Below are 19,005 nucleotides of genomic sequence, written 5' to 3' on the forward strand. Positions count from 1 at the left end.
ATTTGAGCCAGTCAGTAAAGGGCTAACTTTAGTCAAAGGGAAACCAACCTAGGCTAGAGTTCTACAAATGAAAATGATAACTGTATCTAGAGACCAAGGAAAGTTAATGAGCCATTTTTGAAGATGACTTAAAGGTCTCCAGAAATAACTGAACACTTCTATTTCTTCATTCTTTTATTTCATCAGTAAGAGATGTGAGATCTCAAAAAAAAAACCCCAAATAAAATGAAGAGATTACACTTAAGAGCAACTATGTAACAGAGAAAGCAACTATGTAATACAACAAATTAAAAGTACAGGATGAGGACAGAGAAAGATTGATTGCTAGTTCCTTGAGAACCTCTAAGGATGCTCATCATTTAATTCATCTTAAGTAACACCACACCTTAATCACTCACAGTAATGGGAAAGCCTTCTCAGCCTCATGCAGCACTTTATTTTTTAAATTTGTCAAAGTCACTTCAACTATTATATCATTCTATGGCTTTTAATATCAAAGTCCTCATTGACCTGCATGGGTCTTGACCCATGGGGAGACTGTTACTCTTGGTAAGTATCATGTAAGAAATGCTGAAAATTTTACAAGTTTGTTAGGTTTCTTTGTCTTGCTAGTAACCATAGGGCTGGCTCATGGCTTTTTGGGACTGATAATTCTGTCCAAGTTACCCTTTAAAGACTGAGACTTCAGGAATGAATTACTTGACAGAGTAAAATGCTAACTTCACTTACAGAAGCTGAATACAGACAACTAACAGATACAGCTGAGCAAATATCCAGCTCTTCAAACATTGATCCTACTCTCATTTCAGTCAGTTTGGAGGGAACTGACCAGCACATGCACTGTCATTCATTGCTCTAAACCAATGTGGAGTGCATGACTTAGAGACATAAAAAATATCTGGGTTTTTTTAATCACTTTTGCCTTTTGCATTATGCCTATTGAAAAAAACCAAAAAAAACCTGCATATAAGGGCAGAAGTTCTCCCTCAAACTCTTAAAGAACTGTCAACAAATATTCTCAAGAAGACTGTCTCCTGTGATGAGACAGGCAACACAACATCTTCTGCATCTAAATGGAAGAGACTAAAAATTTCAGTTGAGGTATGAGGCATCACTCACCTGAAGGCAGAATTCCAAATAATAGTCTGTATTTTCTGTGGAGACAGGGCTTTGCACTCATGCTGTAGATCTTTGCTACTGCAATTACATTGTTTCAGGATATTTATTTTAAAATAAAATTAAGAAGTTTGAAAAATTAAAATAAAGGATTGCAGTTTATATACACACTAGAAAATTGTATTGGATCAAATTATCTCTCATCTTGCTTGATAGTCAGTTTAACAGGAATTCACTTGCCTTTCAAACTAATATCCTAAGTCATGGTTCACAGATGCAGCTGAGACTGTCAGAAATTTACAGTTTTCCCTGGGGAATGTTTTTTTTTTTCCATCAGGACTACAGGATTTGGCCTGGACTACACCTGACAAAAACATTTTACCACTTTTCAATTAATGAAATATTACAATGTAAGCAATTGTACATCCATTTAATTTTACATATGAAGTGTGTTGCTGGGTATCATAACTTATTTCTTTCTTCTGTTTTTGGCTTCCTCAGTGTTTTGTTGAGCATTGTTTACATGGCTGCAACTCACAAAATATGCCAGGGACATTTTAAACTCAGAAAAAAGGCACTTAATTCTATACATTATTAGGCAGCCTTATATTTTTTCCCTCTTTACATTAAAAATACTGCATTCCTTATCTGTCACCATCATCCAGTCCTTTTATCCTCCTCATGCAAGAATTCCCAGTCTACTTCCAGTGCCTGCAGGCTTGTTTTGTGAGTGTTCAGACCTCCCCCTTCTGTACAAGTGAACGTGCGTCATTCACAGGCTTACCAAACCAAATAAGAAAACAGATACATCTCCTCAAAGCCTCGTGGCAGAAGTGTTAGAACAAAAAAAAAATGATGGAGGAGGAGGAGGAAGAGAGGCTGCAGAAAGTAGCATTTGGAAAACTATCCATATAAGACTGTATAGCTTGATACTGTTAAACTCACCGAAATTAACTACTACTCATTCCTTCCTCTGTTTCAAATTAAGGTTCAGAAAGAGAACACAGTTGCTGTCAGCATCAGAGGCTCCCAAATACAGTGCCTTCAATGCAATGGGGTTTTCTTCCACATTTAAAATGAATAAAAGCTTGGGCTTCCATCATAACATGCTACCTAAGGATGCATGGAATGACAGTGGCTGTGTAATACAGGTACCAGCTCAGAGGAGTCCCTGAGCCCCTCCAAATCTGACACTTACGGAGCAGAAGGACCTAAACTGCGTGTGACAATGTGTTCAGTGCTGTGAACAGGTCTGCTGTCTCTGCTCCATGTACTGCAGCACTGCAGAAAGCAAAGAGAGTGTTAGGATGCATGAAAGTAAGTCTGAAATGATTATTTTACAGCCACTTTAGCAGTGATTGTTCTTTCTTTGGATAATTCTCTGGGTCTGTTCTCCCATTATCAAAATAAACAAAATGAGAAGTCAGGCAGAAACAAGTACTTTAGATGTAATTAAGAAATTCTTCTAAGTGAAGCTAACATCTGTTTTCTGGACAGGAGGTAATGTTTTAAAGGAGATAATGTGTTAGAGAACACAAAAAATTATTTTATCTCGCAATATACAAACAAAATGATAGTTTATGAAAAGCTGCAAGTTTAAAGGCATAATATCTCTCTGCTCCCCCAAGACTCAATAAGCTAGAGAAATTATTTCTGCAAAATTTAGCTGAGTCCACTTACACTGTGCAATTTTAACAAACCAACCGAACTCTTCTATAATTAAGAATTTTTAGAAAGATCTTTGACTTAGCTGCCAGAAGTGCTCCACCACTCCAACTGAATTAAATTTGAATTCTTCAGAGCCCATGTTGTGTAAATAAATAATTTATCACCTTTCAACTCATCCAATATTACAGTGTAAGAACATTTATTCCTGACAGTGAGAGACTGGAATGTTAATGGTTAATGACTCAAACAATTTCCCATTTGTGCTTTGCTGGGGCTGGGTTTGCAGCCCCTGAGGGCAGGCAGTGAATTTTTGGGTGTGTGGTGGTGAAGCCTCTGGTCCCCCTAAGACAGAGGGTGTGAGCACCCACCACTGAGGGCTACAAGCCAGGCTTTGAGCCAGGTAAGAGGCAAGTCCTGCAAAGTGGGATAGTGTTTTTTATCCTGCCAGTTGTTCTCCCTCAGTTGTAAAACTCCACCTGCTAACCCAGGGAAATGTCCTGAGGGTGTTCATCCCCTCTGAGGGGACATAACTGGCTCACCCAGGTTGACCTGAGAAGAAAGAAAGAAGGGGTCATATAACATCAAAGACCCCCAAAGCACCCCCAGGCTCATTTCTGAGGCTTTCCCCCCAAGGACTGACAGTTCCCCCACCAGGGAAGGCACCTGGGCATTCTCACCAAGCCCAAGCACACATTAACCCATTGAACTTTGTGTTTTGGCTTCCCCCACCCCCAATGCATCAAGACTGTGACCATCACTTCAACCAATGAGCATCAAAATTGCAACAATCAAGTCTCATTGAAGGACCCATTGGTGGGATATTTTTCTACTCTTATGCTTTTTTTTTTCCCCCTCATACATTTACTTAAGTGTTATTTTTATGCTTTTATTTCTATTTTATTTATATTTTTATATTTTTATTTTATATTTTATTATATATATATTTATTCTATTTTATTTATATTCTGTTTTTTGTTTCTAAATTTACTATAGATAATAATAACCAAAATTATTATTTTATGGCCACATACCTGCTCTCCTTTGCAACCAAACTGTTCCAAAATAAGCCCTATGTATATATACATTTACAAACACCAATCATTCAATGTTGTTTCATTCTTATCTGTCCCAAGGGATCTATTAACAAGAACTCTTGCCTTCAGGGATGGGTCACAACACTGCCAGATGTTGCAAGGCCAAGTCATAGAATCAACTCCCAGAACTGAGCCCATCCATTCTGGAAGGAAAATAAACCCTTGTGTTTCAGAGCATAAAACCAGTCCTTAAAAAAAGCAGGTTAGGCATGTTACAAACACATTTCAGAATCACTTTCCACAGACATTTGTGTAGCTGAGTCATCTAGCACTGGTACAAGACATTAAACCAGATGGAGCACTGGAAACAAATCTTGAAGGAGAAAGATTTGTTTATACACTGTAGTGCTCCTCACTGCAATCAAGTGGAAGCATCCAACTGTCCATGCTGTGCTGTGTGTGAAACAGTTTGAAAACTGTCATTTGAACCTGCTGTGCAGCTACTGTGCCTCTGCCATGCTGAAACAGTTTCTTCCCATGCTGTCACTTCAGGTGATAAAGACAGAGCTTGGGGCACTTCCCTCCAGGCCGTGCTCTGAAGAATGTTCGAGTATTAAACGGGAGTAATTTCAATCAGAGGTGCAATAAGATGCTCCAGCCATCAGCACACTCCACTTAGAGGCATCAGCTTAAATCACTGCACTGTGTCACAAAAAGAAGGGAGGTGAATTTGAATTACCAGATCTCTGATGAAATCTCAAGGTTATTGCATATAAAAAGGAAGACCCTCACTTGTACTGTAATTTTCTCAGCCCATTTGGTCTTAAAACCTGTATGGGTAACAAGAGGTGAACACATTCTGCCCTTGCTAGTGGGAAAAGATGCGATGCCAAATTTGCTTTTACTCTGCAGCAGGTCAGACCCCCGGGGCTCTGTGAGAAGAGCACTTCCAGCAAACTGGGAGGGATGAGCTAGGTGGGATGTGCTCCCCAGCCACAGCTTTACAGCCTCATTTGGAGGATATAGAGAAGAGTTATGGCCAGTGAGATGGAGTGCAAACTGCCACTATCTGTGGGAAGACTGGAGGGTGTTGCATAAATACCATGCAGAAAAGACAGCACTATAAATCTGAGATCCAGAGATGGTGAGTGATGTACCTGTTGGCTTATGAATTTTGGCATTGCTTATGTGACCCTCAACACAGCACTCTCGGGATTTGCATGCCTATCAAAAGATGCCCAGAAAGATTTCCAGGGCATAAATCAGGTGCCTTGGACATTTAAGCATATCCAACATCATTCACCAGCCTGGGAAAGTTTTGACTACAAAACTTTTGATGTCTTGGCATCCCAGGTGAGTTTTAGGCAATGGAAAGGTCTGAGGAATCACAGAGAGTCAATACATAATATCTCTGTTGGATGGTACAGCTGTGCAGGGAGTCCAAAATGGCATTGACCTTGTGGATGCTACGATGTGATAACAAGAACTGGTTATGGCTTTTCATTGATATTAGCTGTTCATTCCCATGGAGAATAAATGCAAAGGAACACAAGGAGAATTTTATATTAAAGTGTTGAACTCAGGCCCTGTCATCCACCTTACTTGGATCTTAGCTTGTTCCTAGCATACAGGATAAGTATTATAGATATTTCTTTGCAGATACAAGTGCTTACATTAAAAAATAAAAATAAACCTTGTTTTATCTTACTTTTTGATCTCTTGAGCTGTTTTCATAATCTCCCTCTGCCTGTGCATAATGTCTGGCACTTGCCTCAGTTTAAATGCCAAAGCAACTCTTATCCAGATATCAGCCTCTTCTGGATCATTAATGAAGATAATAAATAAGGCTGGTTGCTACATCAGTCCTTTATTAGTACTTATGATTAGCTTTGCTTGTGGTCTTTCAGCCAATTCCAAATCCACCATGTCCCCATCCAAGCCAGCATGAATTAAGTTTTCAAAGAAGATTATCTTTGACAATGCATCAAAAGATCTATTCATATTTAAACAAGATATTGGCTACTTTCATCAGCCACTAATTTTATGATTCTGTTGTTTACAACAAGTGATCTTGCTTGTCTCAAAAGACTTCTTTATTCTATGTCATGCTACTTTATATGCACAGTTCTACTACGCAGGTCTTTGTGAGGCATGTGGCACCTGGAAGTGTGTCTAAATATTTGCTGCTGAGGAACAATGTGGCTACCTGTGAAATTAGTTAAATGAGGTAAATGACCAACAGCATCACTCACAGGCTAACTAAGGCATAAATCAGCCACTCTGATGTAGCACCAGCACTGCCTTCAAGCAGGGGGAATTCTAGAGAACTCCATGCTGGCATCATGCCAATTTCACTTTGTGTGATGATCTGCAATTTGTGCCATGCCAATAAGCCCCTGAATAGAAATATCAACTAAAGCTACAGGAAGAATGCTGACAACATAATGCAGGAAAACCAGATGAAGGTGATCAAGTCCTCTGAGTCATCTGAATTTTACTCTATCCTTAGACTGTGGTAGCAGCCTGATGTAGTAAAAAACCTGATGTTCTGTATTTGGCTCACAGATACTCCAGGGCACATTGACAAGATGGCTCTGAAGCAAAAGAGAGTAACAAAAGAGTTTCCAGTGGCATACAGTGCCATTAGCATTGCCTGGAAATACGCCCATAACTCCAAATACAATCCAAGTTGTATTTCAAATACAGACAGTCACTTATAATTCAACACTGCCACATTTCAAGGGCAGAGTAAGAGTCATGGGATTTATTTGAGGAAATGTGGAATACTGTGCTCTTTAAAACGTAGCTTACTTGGTAAGTAATGGGATTATTATCTGTACTTTTCTCCTAGTTGAAAGATTGCCATTTGCTACTATAATAGAATTAGGAAAATTTTATCAGTCTTCCCTTTGTGCTACTTTTTCTCAGTTCTCAGTAAACCAAGCAGACTATGGGAAAAAGAGACTGCTGTGTCAGAAGGAACAGTTCAGATTACTCTAAGAGTTCAAACCTCACACAGCAAGGAGGAAGAATAAGAGCCATGAGACAAATCACACCACTGCCAACAGTAATAAAGAAATATTCACAGCACTTGGCCATTAGCTTCCATGTAATTAAATAACAGGAATTATTATTACCTCATGTTACAGATGACACACATTGCCCTGGGAGCACTGAGTGCAGGATTTGTCATTTTACATGACTGTTCTCTGCAGCCCCACAGGAGGAACTGAGCAAAGTGAGACAGGAGGGCCCCACACAGCGGTTTCTGGACCTACAGATCACAAAGTGTGTTTTCCAAGGCAAGCTTGTTAGGTCAAAATACATGTATTTAGAACTCTTTACCAGATGCCTTTCATACCCTATTTTGTGTGCTTAATATTCTGATGCCCTTGGAATAAAACAGCTTCACTTCAAGGGCCCAGAAGGATGCTGAAGTCGTCTGATGTCTGTCATGCAGAATCTGAAAGATTCCACGAAAATAACGACAGAAAAGAACGTCCCTCACAGCCCCCGTGCTTGAGGGGTGTTCTGGCCATCTGCAGACACCGGGAAGAATGTTTTATCATCCCCTGGCCTGTAATTCAGCTTTCAGAAAAAGGTTTTGTCTTTTTCCCCAGATGCATCCTTGGCTGCCCACACACCACATGGGACAGGGAACTCTCCTCCTCCACTGGCAAACAGCAGCCTGAGGTGTTTGATTGACAGTCAGGAGATAATGTTCCTGCAGTGCAGGGGCACAGGCACTTTCAGGGTATTTCCTGTCTTCTTTCAATGGTGGGGCATGGTCTACCTCCTACAATCATCCTGGCATTTTCACTGACAGACACTCTGAGCTGCAGGGCTGTGAGGCCCTTGAGAAGCCTTTGTGCTGCAGCATCCACTAAACTAGAGGAAAAAATAAATCTTTATACCAAAACTTTTCAGATCCACAAACTTCCCAATTACCTGTCAGAACCAGGAATGATTTTGTCAAACCTTAATATTTAGCTACTAAGAGAAGATTCTGCCCTTCCTTGATACTGATAAAGACTGACAAGAAGACCGTGGTGCTGAGTGGGTCCTTTTGACGCTTCTGGATTTCCCTGCTTGCAACTACAAGAGAAAAAAACTGCAATCCTTCACCCATTCAAAGTACTAGAGGAAGTCAGAGGAGGTGGAATGGCAATGTCAGCCAGCTTTTGGGGGAAAGAGGCAAACAGAGCAGGAACGAGTGTGGTTTTTCCATGTACTAACTCAGGGATTGCTCAGCCTGGAGAAGAGAAGGCTCTGTGGAGATTTCATCAATGTGTATAAACACCTGATAGGGGAGAGCAGAGGTGCCAGAGCCACTTCCTAGCAGTGCCCACTGACAGAAAATTCTACTTAAATATAAAAATGTGAACTATACTCTACTAAACTAAACTCTACTTAAATATAAAAAGAAAGCCTTTTACTGTAAGGGTGGCCAAGGGCATGAACAGGTTGCCTAGGAAAGGCACCAAGCAGAGCTATTCAAAACCAAGTGGTCACAGCCCTGGGCAATCTGCTCTTGTGGACCCTGCTCTGAGCAAGAGGCTGGACCAGAACATGTCCAGAGGTGCCTTCCAGCTGTGGCCAAGTTTTAACCCTACAATTGAGCCAAATCCAAATCTGAGTATGCTCATCCACTGTTCAGATAGATGGTGTCGATTTTATTCATTTAGAGACCCTTAGATTCAAGTCCAAGTTTGACTCAGCTGAGCTGCGTTTTGTTTTTATTTAAAATATTTGTTTTGTCAAAATAAGATAGCAGTCCCACAGTGCTTAGAGAACAAAATTGAAGCAGGACAAGTGCATCCACACCACAACTCTGTGTTTTGTCTTCTGGATGTGTAGCAGTTAAATTAGCATTATTTCCAGGCGTTTTTGATGGTGTAATAAAAAACATGTATGGATGAAAATGGCAGTTTGGCATAAGAAAGTTCATGATTGATTCAGCTCTGCAAGGCCAAAAACAGACAAATCAATATTTATTTAAAGAGCCTGAACAAGTTTCTTTTTCTGTTCTACTGCTAAGAATTTTCCCTGAGTTCATATTTGACCAACTTAGATCAAATTTAAACAGCTCCACTTGGAATGTGTATCTTGCAGTCCATTGCTATTGTAACTGGAATTTTGACTATTTTATCACTGGCTTAGTCTTTGAAAACTAAAGCAAGTATAGCATTAGCCATTTCACAGATGGCAAAAAGAAAAGACAACACTGAGCCTTATCTTTACATTAGCAACTAAAGTAAATCACAAGAACAGACTAAATTTAACCTCAAGACACTTCAGATTTCACTTAGTCCTTGATTTCTAATGCAGACAAAATAATTTACTTAATACAGCCCTCTCAAATGTATTGTTCCAAGTGTACTTCCACAAAAGAACTCTTATCACTTCACAGATGTCCCCTGGAGATGTAATGGCACACCTCAGCCTACAATGCAGAATAACATATTCCCAGTTTTATTCAGGGAACAAAGGAAAAGAGATTCTCTAGTTGGCATTAATGACACAAAGCTCCTTCAGCTGAAGAAGCTTCTCATCTTGCATATCATAGCACAGTGTTCAATGATCCCCCGTCTCCACATGACCCCTACCTACTTCACTTGTTCAGACACTTTTCCTAAAGAATACCTGTCCATGAGCTGCAGCCCATTAAAAGGCTGCTGGATAATAGCAGGTCATGAGCTGGAGGTGAGTCAGTGTCACGCTGGTGTGAGATACAAACACCTTACTCAGCTCCGTATATGGAAAAAAGACCTGGAAGAAACAGAGTTATCTCTTTGCTGAACTAGAAAGGCCTTTGCCAGAACCATGTGCCCAATTTCTGGCACTCTTCAGGAAAGGCTGGAGGGAGACTGGCAGAGTGCAATGGGAATGACCAGAGATGTAGAAAACATGACACACATGGGAAAATTGGAAGGATTAGGATTGTTTAGGGTAGGAAAAAAATAAGGGCAAAAATTGTAATAGTCTTGAATTATAATAAAAAGAGCTTCTGCAGAGAGGAACAGTTTCTTGCTATTTCTCCATGGAGAGGACAAGGAAAATCAGGCTTAAATTACAGCAAGATTCAGATTAGTCATTAGGCTGGACTTTCTAACAAAGCAGTTTGTCAGATATCCAGGGCAGACTGCGGATCCCTCATCACTGCCTGGGGTATGAAGAGCAAGTCAGGGAGGGGCTGCCAGGAATGACAGGCACAGGTACACCTTCCTGTGGGCTAGGTGGCAGCCTAAATTACCTCCCAAGGTCCCTGTCAGCTCTGTGGTAGGGATATTATTTGGTTGTCAGGACAGAGCAGACAAACTGCAGAACGCCACCAGTATGGAATATGCAATAATTACCATCTTCCAATTCTGCACTGACCCACCAGCACAGAGCTGCTTTGTCCTGTGCTTCTTCTAGACCCAGACCACACACTTTTAACAGCAGCTTTCATTTCCTTGATGCTGAAATCTAGATATGACCAGCACATTCCCAATTTATAATCCTCAACCATGTTAACATTGTGCCAATGAGGGACTGGAAGCATCCTGTGAAGAAAAAAGATTAGCCACACAAAATAACTAAATGCCTTGGACAGACAGAAGGTGTATTTATCTGCCTCATTTTTTTTCCTCACAGATAATTCAATGCTATCAGACATCCATTCCATCTCACTCATGATCCACTGTTCTTCAACAAGAGATACCAAGCCATTAAAATGAAGAATTCAGGAATGCTGATCTACTGCAAAAATAGATTTATGGGTCTTCTCTCAGACATCAAAATATACTGAGCTGAGAAACACCAAATGACTCAACCACAGCTTGGACTGCTATTAAAATACTTTTTGATCATGCTTGCCTAAAATGAAACAGCTATTTTAATTATTTTGCCATGGTACTCCAGCTCACTAACTATCAATTGAAAATAAGCCTATAACATAGATAAGAAATAACTGTTTTTGACAAGATATCATCCCTGAGCTCTGCTGTAATGGACTGGACAGAAGGTTACACAACATCACTCGGTGCTTAATCTCATGCTTGTCAATGGTCAAAGAATTCCCTGCCTTGACAGACACAGACAAAGACATATTTTGACAGATCATCTTATCAAAAATAGTGACCTAATTGCATATATTGAATTCCATTTTTTTTAGAAAAGGGGTAGAATAGAGAAGTTGGGTGACAGCAGGACCATGGGATTTGCTCATCTTGATTGGCTCCCTGAGCCTCTCAACAGAGCTTCAATACTGCTCGGAGGCAAGGCTGAGAACCTGCTCTGCAATCTTTACACAGCCTGCCAATGGGGCTGTAGGGTGATTTCAAGACTGTCCAGCTGAATTAACAGAGAAAGTGGGATCTACTGATTTAATGAAGACGAGACAAAGGGAGTGGATCTTTTTTACATCTGCACCCTGCCAGTTGTGGTGCATCACTGTGCTACACCTTTACATAAAAATCTAATGTTCTAACAATGTATATTAAATGGCCACAGAGGAACTTACAGATTTACTTTTACTCCTCTATCTCAGTGTTGTGAAGTGCTGAGAATGTTATTACAAAGTAACTGTTGTCAGTCTGGTGCTCTTTTCTTCCTCCCTCATGCAGCTCAGTCCTTCATATTCCTGCTTCTTTAGCTTGGTACCAAAGTAAAGTTTACTAACAGCATTACTGTTTAGGTTACACATTGATTTATAGTATTATATGTAACAGGAAAATATCAGTGTCAGAAGTACAGCAGTGTTTGTGAAAAAGCTTGTATTTGCTTCCAGACATCAGCAGTTCTCTCAGTCATTCCTTAAAGAAAATATGGAATATAACACATAAGGCTGTGCTCTGATTTGTAAGCACTGAATGTGATGACAGCTATTTTTGTAAATGTATGAGCGTATGCTAAGAGAATATGGGGACAGAAGAGTGACAAACAAAAAACAAGCAGACAAAAATAGTAATTTTCCTTAACAAAATGCAGCTTACTCCTCTGCTTGTCCTCTTCTCCCTGTGTTTACTGTTCTGTTGAACTTTTACCTTCTTCTAAATTGAGTACATTGGCCATCAGATCTCCACCAGTCTGTCAAAGAACTTGATTTTAGTTTTAAATCACCCCTGCTCTGGGGACTACATTGTTTCTTGCTTTTTTCCCTTCAGCCTTGAGTTCTGCTACCCCCTGCACCTTTCCATTTTTCTGTTTTTGCCAGCAACTAGTTCTTTTGCTTTTTAAATAATTTTTAAATTGTCTCTTTCTTTGCCTCTCTGTTCAGCCTCTGTCAAACATCTCTTTTCCCCATGCCTGCCTGTCTCTGCCTCCACACACTCCACCTCATAAGCATGTGTGATATGCACACTCTTCCTTTCTGCTGTGTCATCCAGTGCTACCTGTGAGTTAACACAGCTAACTGGTGGCTTTTGGTCCTGTGTAAGAACCAGGAAAAAAACCATGAGGGGAAAACATCAGTGTCAAATATTGCTACCTGTAGAAACACAGTAATGTAATAAAGTTCTTTGGTGTACGCATAAAATACAACACACAAAAATCTGAAAACCCAAGGCAATAAAGTGTGCCACCAAAGTGAGCCCAAGTAACACATGCTGTGAAAAACAGCAGCTCCCAGCCCTGCCCTGCACCTCCCTGCCAGAGAGATCCCCTGCTTCAAACAATGATGGCTCCAGATGCTTCCAGAGATTCAGGCACCAGACACACTCCACAGGTCCAAGTAACTGCCCAGCACCTTTCCACAAACATGCCCTCATTTCAGTTCCTGAGCTTTGTTCTGCAGGTCTCACCTTCAAGACAGAGGCAGCACTGCAGAGGGCAGGGACCCTGCCTTCAACACCTCTGCACCGACCAACTCCAAAGGGTGACCTCAAAGATCTCCATGGGGAAAATGAGGAAGGTGACTTAACTAACAAAATTTAATAGTTAAATGCTGGCATATGAAATTTAAAGGAGTCAGGAGAAGGATGGGGAAGTAGAGATCTATTCCAGATACAAGAGATGCCTCTGCATAAATATATTTCCTTTTTTCTTAAAAAAAAATGTCTCTTACTATAACATCAGTATTACCACCTGGGCTGCTTTTTCAGCAGAAAGATGCTGCTGTATAGGCAAACGTTCTCCAACAGCACAAAGAGGTACAGAGACACAGCACTGCTTTTGTACAGAACTGTCTTTTTAATACCGCTCTTCAGCTATAAGTGGTTGAAATCCGTATTTCTGCAGCAGAATCCATAACTTATGTCACTTAACTTATGTCAATCAAACCTCCAATTTCAGCAGGATCCAGTCCGTATTACAGTGGTTTTTTTGCTGGCTGGTAAACACTGCACTTGAAATTCAACATTTTCAAGCTCTGGTTTTCTACTTTTACTCTACAGCTGAATATTCAGGGTCCACTGCATTGAACTGAATCCAGCCATTATCAAGATGTTCCCATCTCCCAATCTGAAGGCTGTTAAAATAAAAAAGACTTGCACTGGCTTGCTGAAGAGAAACAGGAAAATGCTGAAATGTATACCCAAATTATTTCAGGTTCCTTAAAAAAAAAAATCCAGATTCTAATAATTCCCTTTGTTTTACAGTTTACTTTAGAAAAACACGGTTTTCAATGGCTGGTTTAAATTCATCAATTTAAGCAAACCAATGCAAAATTTATCCCCTGTGTGTAATTTTGGAAACCATGGCTAGGAGACTGTACATTTAAAAGAGGCAGGCTAGAATAAAAAGATTTTATCTTTACTGTTAACTCATTTTAATCCTCTGGCAAAAAAAGACATCCTGGCTGTGTAGTGGCCTGTGTGAAATTAAATAATGAAATCAGCACAGTCCTAGCTAGCACCACAATATCAGACATTTCAAACACCACAACGTTTCACATAAATTGGCAAATTCTTCCACAGAGAGAAAGGACTTTAACGGCCACAGTGAAAGAATGAAATCTCACCTCAAAGGCCAACCCTCCCCTTTCAGGTGCAGGTGAGATTAAAAGCCTGACACAGGGATTCTGCACTAGGCACTTGGAGGAGCATCAGTTTTGTGGGTATTTTGCTGCTCTCCCTTCAAAGATCTTTAATTTGTATACCTTTCAGAAACACTATGTTCAGCATTAATACATCTACATTCCACGTTAAAGAGTTGCAAATGAACATGTTCTAGGCAAGACTCAGGAAGATTCTTCCTCTCACACTTTCCAATTTTCTCCTAAGAGATTGAAAGAAAAGGAAAAAGTGGAGCAAAGCAGCCTACAATAATGGTCTTTAAACACTCGCTGACTATCTGAAGGGAAGGCTCTAAGGAACCAATAACATCATCTAGAACTGTCTGAGGAGCTGAAAGAAAATAGTTTTCATTCATTTGTATCCAGAATATTACAAAATACACACTGGTTGGACCCAGTTCCACACACTGCAACAACCATCCATTCCACTGCCTTTTAAAATAACACCTGACACTTCCCTTGCTCTGGCACCCGGATCCCAGACATCCCACAGCAGTGCTGCTCCTGCTTTTGTACAGAACTGGTGTACTCGTTGAGCTTGATTTGCAATCTCCTGAGGTCCAAGACTAAAGAGGCTCTGGTGACAAATGGCAGCCAGGATAAGAATGGTTTTCAGTAGGGCCCTACACTCAATGGGGTCCAGCTAGAAAGACCATGGCCCTTTCTGGGCCATATGACAGAATATCAGAATATCAGAATTGTGCACACTCTGACAGGATAACACCCCTGGAAATGCACACCAGCTCACAACCTAGTACTGGCTGGAAAAGGAAATTGAGATGTCCCTCTGCCACAGAGACAGGAAGCTTAACCACTGTGCTATGAGAGAGCCTCTACAGGCTCTTGAGACTCCCCAGTGCCTCAGTCCCGGAGGAAACAGGTTTGGCCACATTGCTGCCACAGTGTGCTGGTTCACCCTGTCACCCCTGCAGCTGCAGCAAGGGTCTCTCACAGGGTCCCTGAAGTCTTTTGGAACCAGGGTCTCCAATGGAATCACAGCACAGGCTGTGCAAAATGCTGCCCTGTCTCCTACAGGGCACCACTGCTGTTCTGTGCTACTGCAACCCCAAGCCAGTGGAAATCAGTTGAGCCCATCCATACAGTCAGTTATTAAAAGATAACCCAAGCTGTGCTAAAAGGCAGCAACATCTTTAGCAGATGGTAATACAAGGAGCCACTTGAACTTCCGTACCTTTTCCTCTGTCATCTGACAGTTACATTGCCAGAAGGGAGCGCAACGACCGCGGCACACCATGCTCCATCAACCATGAAATGGGACAGAAGCACCACAGAGAAAAATCGAGGAGAGGATAAAATATCATCCAAACAGAGGGATGGGACCACCATTTTAACTGTCTTACTGCTGTTTGCCCAAGCAGAGAGTGAGTGAAGGTAATTAAAAGCAGGACTGACAGATTTCCCCAAGGACACACAATGAACCAACTACAAGCATTAGAAAAAGATGTACTTAAGAGAGAATAAAAGAAAATTTTTCCCTCTGAATGGTGAAAACACAGCAGTAAAGGACAGCTAAAGTATATTCACCTTATACAAACGACACATTTCTTCTGCCAAAACAATATTTTATCCCTCTGTGTCTGGGATGCACTGACTGCAATATACTGGAAATCAAAGAAGGGATGAAAATAAACATCTTTCCTAATGCACAGTGCATCATGAAAGTCAAATCCTGTTAAGCCTTGACTGCTGAAGTAATCCTTACTCATGCAAAAAGTCCCAATTAATTAATCAGGGAAAAATGCTGTATTAGCCTAAAAATCTGAAAACCAGCTGAATGCAAATGCCTTTTTCACATGAGGTCGGTGTTATCCAACAGACTGGATCCATCAGGACAGTCCATTAACTTCATGAAGAACATGTGGAGCTTAAAGACACCAGGAATCTTTAGCAAGAAATTGAAGTATTGAGGCAAAACATCTGAGCTAAACTTGAGTTTGCTGAAATAAAGCTGTCTCCTTCCGTCCCTGCCTGGATTAAACAAAAAACAAACCCAAGACATAAATTATAGAATTCCCTCAAAAGGTTTTTTTCAAGGACAAGCGATTTCTCATATATAGGTCACCATTTGACTCCTTCAGAGGAAAAAACCATGCGGGCTGCAGCGGCTGTGTTTCATTGTAAGGAATGGATTTCAGTTTGTGCTGGAAATATTCGCTCAGTGTCCTCAAAAAAAAAAGCACAAAAAAAAAAGCACAAAAAAAAAAGCACAAAAAAAAAAGCAGAACGTGGGTAACAAGAAAACATGCTGCAATGAGCCATGTGAGGCTGTGCACAATCAAATTACAGGAGGTAGCATTTTCCAGCGGTTCGAATCACAAGATATTGCTTCTATTCTGGGATGTACCTGGCTTACAGTTTGACCTTGAGTAATAAATTACATGAACTCTCTCTGGGCATCCCTTTCTTCATTTGTAAAAAGATGCAGGGTTTGGTCTGGCAATGTACTAATTAAAATAATTCTGTAGTAGGCTGGGAATATTTATCAAAGGACACAAATTTTGCTCAAGCTTGAGTACATACAGACTAGAAATTGTAATTCTCCTCACAAAGAAGCAAAATATTTCAGTTGCAAGTTTTTAAAATCTTTATTAAAATTAAAAAGTTTAATTTTATTTTATTAATGATTAATGGTGTGCTTTGTTTCTTCCACTATGCATTTAAAATTATGATGCATTTGACAGAAGAAATAATACTATAGAAGGACATTAGCTTATCAATTAAAACATCAGCAAGGGGTCACAGGATACATTTTTTTGGCAAAATAGCAATTAACCCATCTGCTAAATAGATTGCACAGTAAGTGCATACCTGTGCTTATCTGTAGGGATGTTTAACTCTTTACAGCTGTGTTTAGCACAATTTTTCACCAAGCAAGCAAATAAAGGAGAGCTCTCCCATTGCTCACGCTGCCTGTGAGAGGTGACTGCACCCACTCTCCCAACTGTTTAGCAATTGCTCTCAGGGATGTCAGCCAAATGGAAAAAGCATTAAATAAAGCAGTAGAGTGCAGAATGCCACCTCCTCCTGCTGGAATGTCACAACATCATCATAAGCACTGACAAGGGTGCTGGACACACTTGCCCAGTGCAAACAGAACCAACAGGGTTCTTTCTCCATGAGAAACCATCCCTTCAGGCAGGTGCTGCTGCACAATGGATTGTGATGTGTCTACAAAACTTTCCTGCCATGGGAAAGGCCATCAAAATGAAGAGTTTGGTTATGTTTGCAAATAACAGAACCATGTTTATGGTTATGATTGTCAGACAATCCTGTACAAGGTAATAGCAGGCTTGGTATGCTACTTGAAATGCTTAGTGTGGTTACAGATTTTAGCTCAAGGCAATCACAGTATTTAACTGACTTAACATTCTTCCTGGCTTCTCTGGATACCCTCAAGCCTCCTGAGACCTCCATTAAGTGAATTTCCTCAGACTCCAGTTGCAATGACTGGTATTGGATGGGGCAGAGCCACTGGTTTTTACATCATTTATTTACTTATAAATACATCTTGCTTCCTCTCCTGGGAGGGAACAAAGCCAGAAGCATATGAACTTGCAAATCAGTGATTAACCAAGGAAACACAGATTGGACTTGACAAGAGGACAAGGCAAAAAAAATCTACCAACTGCCTGCTCAGATACCACACTGACCACTTGGTAACAATCACCACAGCAAACACAATCAGTTGCAATAGTTATTATCCCATAATCAGTGGAAGCTCTGAATTGTCAGCTGAACTGTACTGACAATGACAATGTCCTGGGGTAAAGTCCCGACTACTGAATCAAACACTGTGTTGAATCATAACCACATCTCATGCTTACAGCAAAAAATCCCTGCTCTCATTCATGAAAAGCACCAAAATACACGGCCAGAATTCCAAAAGTCTGTATGCTGGGGTTAGCAAGACCAAATGCCTCTGAAACTCTGGTTCCTTGCTTAGAAATTACAGCACAGCACCGCTTAGTATTACAGGGTTCCTCACTCTGTTTTATTCAAGCTATTTCTTTTCTCACCCACTTAATTTTACGGAAATACTCTTGAAAAGACCGGGGTGGCTTCTGCCAAGTAATTCATCACCCGGCAACCAACAACTGATGCTTTCGGCGTGTCCCGGGATGCAGGGCTCCGCTCCACAGCGGGGACCCCATCCCGTTCCCTCTGGCCAAAGCCGCATCTTTTCATTGCGGGGAGGAGCGCTGAGGAGGAACAGCTACCGGGGAACTCGCTCCCCGGGGGCTCTGAAGCTGGTTCCCTAAAGTGCAAGCTGCAGACAGCCGCGGCACGGCTGCGTGCCCCTCTAGCACCGGGGGCACTGTCCCGGCCCGGCGGAAAGCCGCCCCGGTGACCGCCCCCGCTGCCCCCGGCCCGCCCTTACCTCCATGCCCAGCCGCTGCTTCAGCACCAGCGCGGCGCACAGGTACCCAGCGCGGCCCACGAACAGCTCGTCGGAGCCGCACTCGAGGAAGGAGAGCGGGGCGCACACCTCGCTCAGCTCCCTGAACTTGCCCAGCGGCCGCGCGTAGTCGGGCAGCCCCAGGGCGCGGTAGACCAGCGCGGCCACCGCGTACACCCCGGCGCCGCCCAGCAGGAAGGCGGCGCGGGTATCGGCGTCGGCCTCGCCGCATCCCTCCTGGTAGCGCAGGCAGGCGTCCACGACGCGGCGGGCGGCCCGCAGGTACGAGTCCCGCGACGGCGCGAACAGCGGGCACTGCGCGACGTGGTACAGCATGTAGGCCACGCCGGCCACGCCGCCGTACAGCCCGCCCGGGCAGCCGCGGGGGCCGCCCAGGGGCGGCAGCTCCCGCAGGATGCGCTCGATGGTGGCCGTCACCAGCGGCACCGCCGCGTCCCTGTCCGGCGCCGCCGCGGGGCTGCCCGGGTAGTCATCGAAGCGGTTGGCGAAGCAGCGCTGGCTCTCCATCCCCCGCCGGCGCGGCCGCTCTGCGCAGCGGGGAGCGGCGGGCGGGAGCTGCCGGCCGAGGGGGCGGAGGGAGCGCGGGGAAGGCGGGCGGGGAGGCAGCGGAGAGGCGGGAAAGGGGCGCTCCCGCTGCCGGACGGGGCGGGCGAGGCGCTGCTGCCGAGGCGGGGGCGAGGGCGATTTGCGATGCCGGGGCGATGGGCGATGCGGGCCGGGAGCCCCGGCGGAGCCGGTCCGGGTCCGGCACAAGG

At 42.6% G+C, this 19,005-nt stretch overlaps 1 protein-coding gene across 1 annotated transcript in view; it reads right to left on the reverse strand.

The window, feature by feature from the left end:
• Positions 1-18,757, reverse strand: part of LANCL3 (LanC like family member 3) — a 29,834-nt gene extending 11,077 nt beyond the window's left edge. The window contains exon 1 of the mRNA XM_005516717.3: positions 18,212-18,757. Within this exon, the coding sequence (XP_005516774.1) occupies positions 18,212-18,757 (546 nt within the window). The remainder of the gene's footprint in view (positions 1-18,211) is intronic.
• Between the last annotated feature and the right edge of the window lie 248 nt (positions 18,758-19,005).

This window comes from Pseudopodoces humilis, chromosome 2 (assembly GCF_049639895.1).
Source record: "Pseudopodoces humilis isolate 2021_Gansu_Grassland_sample_001 chromosome 2, ASM4963989v1, whole genome shotgun sequence".
NCBI lineage: Eukaryota > Metazoa > Chordata > Aves > Passeriformes > Paridae > Pseudopodoces > Pseudopodoces humilis.